Source organism: Rousettus aegyptiacus, unplaced genomic scaffold, assembly GCF_014176215.1.
Source record: "Rousettus aegyptiacus isolate mRouAeg1 unplaced genomic scaffold, mRouAeg1.p scaffold_m13_p_11, whole genome shotgun sequence".
Taxonomy (NCBI): domain Eukaryota; kingdom Metazoa; phylum Chordata; class Mammalia; order Chiroptera; family Pteropodidae; genus Rousettus; species Rousettus aegyptiacus.
In genome coordinates this window covers 62,001,873-62,008,128 of record NW_023416286.1, presented here as the reverse complement: position 1 = coordinate 62,008,128, position 6,256 = coordinate 62,001,873, and the positions used below count along the sequence as shown (strand labels likewise).

Genomic DNA, 6,256 nt, shown 5'->3' with positions numbered 1-6,256 from the left:
GTGGCATAAACTATAAGATTATTTTTGGTTTGTTTAACCAAGAGTCCAGAGGTTGGCAGTCTCAGGGCTAGTTTGGTGACTCAAACAGGAAATCAAAGGATCTAGGTATTTTTTCATCCTTTTGTTCTGTCATTTTTCTGTCTGTTAGTACTCTCTTGTCTCCTAGTTATGACATGACCATCCAGCTATAAGAAGGCAGGAGGCTGGAGTAAAAAGACTTCTGCTCCTAGATTTCTGTCCTTTAATAAGAAAACATATTTCTCAGAAATCTCTTTACAGTTTTTTGGTTAGAAATAGGCCTTATGCCTACCCTTATACTATTTAATGGGGAAGAAAAAAAAATGATTGCCATGACTGGCCTAGACAAATTGTGATTCACCCCCTTGTGTTGGCACAATGCTCCCCCCAAAACAATCACTTTTAGGTAGCGAAGAACAAGAGCAGATGGCCATGTAGTGGGCGACTGACAGGAGCAGCTCCGTTTACCTATCTCCTATGGCTGCTCCTCAAGACTCAGTCTTTTCCTCTCTATGACTCAAAGTCTCTGAGGTTCCATTTATCTTATGCCCAGAAGGGCTTATTGTGAAAAACAGCTGGGATATGAAAGTGTCGTATAAATAAAGGTCTTTATTGTCCTAGTAAATATACCATATTTTCCCCCAAAGACTCACAATTTTATTTTATATATATACATATATATAGATGTATATATATATATATGTATATATGTATGTGTGTGTGTGTGTGTGTGTGTGTACTAAGGACCAAATCATGCTAATCTTTTATGCAAAGTTTATCATCACTATCTTTCCATTCACTATCCTCCTATTCTGGTCTCGGTCATCTGAAACCTTTACCATTGTGGCTGAATTCTCTGTCTTTCTCCTATCATCTGTCTAGTTTTATATTCTCCAATGTTCTAACTTTTATCCTATTACATACGATATAAACATTACCACTGAAGTTCAAGTCCTTTAACATTTCCGTCTATACCAAATGCCAATTTCTTAAAATGAGTTCTCTTCTTTCTAGTCAGGCCTCTTCTATGAATTTCTAAGACATCCAATGCACATTCTAATATATCATCTAGGATCTGCTGCTGCCCTTAGCTGACATGTGTTTTGCACACCATTTCAAACAGTGCTGCATTACCCAACAAGAAGACCAAGAAGGATCTGAGAGCACCGGTAAAGCAAATTACTTAGAGTTCACAATCCTACCCTAAATTGTTTCACCCTCCTGATGAGATTAAACTAATCTATTTATGCTTAAGTTATAATTATTTCCATATACTAGTCTTGCCACAGATACTAAGGACATTTTATAAGCATAGAGACTATGTGAAGTAATCCAATGCTGTATAGTTGCACAGAATGCTCATTAAATACTTAATGATTGACTGAATTTTAAACAATTTAAATCATATATGCTATGTTTTCACCTATTCTTCCTTTATTTCAAATGTCCTTTTTATTGCATTATCTGCTAAGTATTACTAGGGTCAGGGTAAATTATGAGTCCCAGTGTGAAATAATAGGATAAGTCATATGTGTATTTCTCCCCTTCCTCTAGTTTATAATGCAGATCACATGACTATTATAGAAACAGAAGTTTGAAGGAGGTCATGTCAAATATCATAGAAATATTGACTTGGCTACAGCAATATCTAATCCAGCAGCGCAATTATAATGGAGACAAAAACTGTGCTAAAATTTTAAAAGAAAAAATGTATTGTGAATGTTGTTTTCTGAGACATATTTAGATATGGATATGTGAAGGACAAGTCCCTTTGTAAATAAGACAACACATTTTTAAAGGATTTGCATTGCTTAAATGAGGTTGGATCTTAAACTTGAGAGTCTTTTTGTTGGATTAAGAGAGGAGGGATTTATTAAAGAGAGGAAGGGAAGTACTTAATGTGTTATGATGATAAAGATGATTATGCCCGATAGTGATAAAAAATGGAATGACTTAAATTCCATGAGTCATTCTGGTCATCAACAGTCATTATCCAAAAAATATCTTTATTTGTAGCTTTATAGGTGAGCTGCATAAAACTGGACACTATAATAATTTCTGAATAATATGCTGGACTAATGTACATATGGCCAAACAAGTGAGTATGCATTACTTTTTTTTTTCGTCTTGGATTTAACTACCTTAGTAGTTGCAGGTACTTTGGGTTTCAACATAGACTTACTTACGCCTAGCAGAGTTCAGCGTTTCATTAACATAAGAAAGTCAATGGAAATTAGCCAGCCCTGAATTTTCACTTCTATTTCATTTCACAGAACTTGAGTGGAAGACAAGAAGAAAATGAATTGGTTTTCCACCTGAGAATTCTGGTAACTTGGAAAAAGTGTTAAGTCTAGCAGGTGAGATCATTTGGGGAGAAAGAAAGGAGGTATGACGTCTTTTCCCAGTATCTTCCATCGGGCATCCCACTGACCCCCGCTCTCATTTTCCCATTGCTTCTGTGCTCTGGTTTGTCTTCTTAGCCTTCTTGTTCCTCTATACGCTGGAAACCTAAACATATTGATTTCTGATCCAAGATTATGGAACATTTGAAATTAAAACAGGGGAAACTTTTGAGTCCAAAATTAAATATTAAAAAATAAAAAAATCCTTCTGGTCCCTAATGTGTGCATGAACTATCTGTTCTTAGAAAATAAAAATAAAGCCAAACGGATATTAGACCATTAATTAAACTGGCGATTGTGCTCTGCTATCGAAGGGTTCCCCTATATGTTTATCTCTACTTTGGCTTTGTGTTTCAGTAGGTCATGAATATATTAAGAGCAACAATTGAAATAGCACTGCTCTTTACGCCCACAAAAATATAGTTTAATAACATATGAGTCAACGACTTAAACACATTGTTTCTAAATTGATTACTTATGGTATTAAAGGTAGCATTTTGGATCAATATGAAGGATGTGAACTGATGAGAAAACAGGAACGTTGTCCATCCCCCCCACCCCCGCCTCTTTTTTCTTCTACCAAGTAGAAATAGATCCAGTCCAGGTTTTGCCTTCGACTCAGCTTCTGATTTCGGCTTTGCTCAGTGTAGCACGTTTCTCCCTCTCCCCTCCTTTCTCCTTCCCTCTTGCCTCCAGGATTTCTGTCTTCCTATTTCTGGAGGACTCTCACAGGCTCCCTCAGTCTGTATGAAGCTGAGGTTTCCCCTGAAACCCGTACATCCCCAACACATACCTCCACGCACACACATACCCAAGAAGCCCGCGCTCACACGGACACACACGCGCGCACACACACTCACGCTCGCCTGTCCACCTCCCTCTCGGGAGTGCCGGCGCGCGTTCCCACCTTCGCTGCACACTTCGGCGAGCCGAGCTCCCAGCGCTCTAGGATTCTAAGGCTCGGAACTCGGATCGCAGCTCTGAAACCCCATGGTGGTTTTTGAAACATTTCTTTTCCTTCTCTCTCCCGTTTTTATTGCACCGTTTTCGATCTGGGGGGCTAGAGGAGCAAGGCGGCTGCTTTCCCAGCCAGCCCTGGTTGGCTTGCCATCCTCCATCTGGCTTATAAAAGTTTGCTGAGCGCAGTCCAGAGGGCTGCGCTGCTCGTCCCCTCGGCTGGCGGAAGGGGGTGACGCTGGGCAGCGGCGAGGAGCGCGCCGCTGGCTCTGGCGGGCTTTCGGCTAGAGGGGCAAGGTGAAGAGCGCACGGGCCGTGGGGTTCACCGAGCTGGATTTGCATGTTGCACCATGCCTTCTTGGATCGGGGCTGTGATTCTTCCCCTCTCCGGGCTGCTGCTGTCACTCCCGGCCGGGGCGGATGTGAAGGCTCGGAGCTGCGGCGAGGTCCGCCAGGCGTACGGTGCCAAAGGATTCAGCCTGGCGGACATTCCCTACCAGGAGATCGCAGGTAAGCGCGGGCGCGCGGCCGGGGCAGGCTGCAGCCCTCCGCGGCCGCACGTCCCACTGGGCCGCCCGGCACCCTCCTCCTTCCCCCTGTTGCTGAGTTGCTGGTGTCCACTTTCGGTCGGGGCTCTCTATGACGCCGCACCTCTGCGCTGGACGGCGGATGCTCCCGCGGCTGCTCCCGCGGGGGAAGGTGTGCGTCTCAGCTGCCTCATTGTGTGCACACGCGGGAGCGCCCGCCTTCCCTCCCTCCTTGCTTCTGCTCTCGCGCCCTTGCGCCCCCTTGGTTGTTGGCTCCCGCCCGGCGGGCTGGGGAGCCCAGGACATTCCCGGGTGGCTGCAGCGCGAGGGCAGATCGCCGAGCGGGGCGCCCACCCCGCGCCTCTCGCTCGGGCAAACTTGGGAGAACTGTGGCAGCAGTTTGCTCAGCGCCACAGTCTGAGTGGCGCCTTCTCCACTCCCGCCCTTGCGCTGGCGGGGGCGGTGGAGAGACGCGGAGGGCTCCCCTAGCCCCTCGATCCATTTTCTCTGTTTCGGGGAGGCAGAGCGTGCGGCGTCCCGGCCGGGGGCGGGCGAGGTTGCGGGAGCCCCCACCGGGGGACTCGGCCTTCCCTCGTCTGCAGTTCCGGGCTGGTTTGGGGAGTTCACGGGCTGCCAGTTTCAGATTTGGGGCGGGCTTTCCTGATACGGTTCCTCAGTGCTTCCCCGATTGCTAGCTGTTGGTCACTGCTGGTTGGGGGGACATCCCAGCCACCCGGCGCAGCGGGTTTTAGGCAGCTGAGCCAACTTAAGCTCAGTAGTGACTCCGTAGTGGACTGGTCTCAGGGTCCGTGGACCCCGTGTCCCCCGCATGCCTCGCCGCTAGCATTCTTCCTTGGAGAGCTCTTGAGCCCCCACCCGCTTTCTCGGCGCCAGTGTGTGGGTAACGCTTGGTCTCCAACAACTTGCGAAGCAGCCTGGGTGCGTGTTTTCCGGCTCTTTGCTCCAACCGAATCCGAGTTTCTCTGTGGCTCTGTGAATGAAACGTGTCGGGGAGAGATAATCCTGTAGCTGCGAGAGAACAGAACCCAGAGAGGCTTAGAGAGGCCAGGAGATGCTGGGAGGGCGCGGGCTGCTCAAAACCGGCAGCTGAAGTCCTCAATGACCTCAGATGGTCGAGTCAAAACGCTGAATTTCCACCAGTCTCTGCGTTTTGCCAAAGAGCTGGTGGACGGATGAAAAGCTTTTTACAAATTTTTAAAACATCACAGTTTCGCTACATAGTGGAATTGATGTTTTATTACGGTTGATTTACAAACTCTACAAGTGAGGGTTTTTACTTATATTGAAATGAACTCATTTATATCAGTTCAAGCATTAAAAAAAAAATAGCTCGCACATCACGCTAAAACAGCTTTATATACAGAGAGCTTTTTTCAATTCTGAGCCAGACATAGCCAGCCTCTCGTGAGTCCAAGGCGGAACCTGCGGTGAATTATAAGACTACTTTTCTAAACCTGTCACTTCTCCCTTTTCCAGAACTCCTTATTTTGTTAATCGGTGAATAGAGACCAGCTGCCCCTACAGCTCCTTAAGTTTCTTAACGCTCCTTCCCCTTTGTCTACTGTTATTTTATTCTTTTTAATTAATTGATAAGGATCAGCTTTGCGTTTTTTTCCCTCCCCAAATCTCAGGGAACTCAACTTTTAAAAGGTTTGTAGCATGGATCACTTCTTTTAGAAACTTTTACTCCTCTAATCTGGGCTTTTTCAAACTGTATCTTTTAAACACACATATTTCTCAACATGATTTCAGATAAGATATCTCAAAGAAGAAAATTAAGTATTTTTAATTTGCTTCAGTAATTTTTAGTAGATAATGGGACTTCCTGGAGACTACCATGATGCAAATCTCCTTAATATCAAGGTTAAAGTTTTCAGTTTAATGATTTCTGTAGTTACCATTTGCTTTCCTGAGAAAGTAAATTTGCAGAGGTTAGAATAAATTCTTCAGTAGATTTTTAATTACAGGTTTTTTCCCCCTCTTTTGTTTTTTGGCTTTTCTTTCCACCCTTGACAATTAACAATGCTTGTTAAATAGCTATGAATTTTTAAAATGTGTGCAGTTTTGTTAAACTCACTTTCTAGAACTAAGGGTACTTAATGACTTTGCCTTAACCCTGGTGTCCTTTGATGCTGGTGGAAATTATCAAGATACAGGTCACTGTGGGGTTAGAAGCACATCTCATAAGAAAATAAATGAATTGTAAGATAATTATGTAATAAAGACACTTTTTTTTTTTCAAATTCAACGTTACTCAGTACTATTACTGTTGAAATTATCACTTAGGAAATATGCCCTTTCATTAAATAAACATACTCTTCTTCTCTTCCC

General features: G+C 44.3%; 1 protein-coding gene across 2 annotated transcripts in view; it reads left to right on the top strand.

Annotated features, from left to right (window-relative positions):
• The first annotated feature begins 3,064 nt into the window (after window positions 1–3,064).
• GPC6 (glypican 6) overlaps window positions 3,065–6,256 on the top strand; it is a 974,073-nt gene continuing 970,881 nt past the window's right edge. Inside the window, exon 1 of one of the 2 annotated variants that reach the window (XM_016150743.2) lies at window positions 3,065–3,887. In XM_016150743.2, the coding sequence (XP_016006229.1) occupies window positions 3,728–3,887 (160 nt within the window). In that variant the 5' untranslated portion in view covers window positions 3,065–3,727. The remainder of the gene's footprint in view (window positions 3,888–6,256) is intronic. The other variant, XM_016150742.2, reaches the window with a different exon arrangement.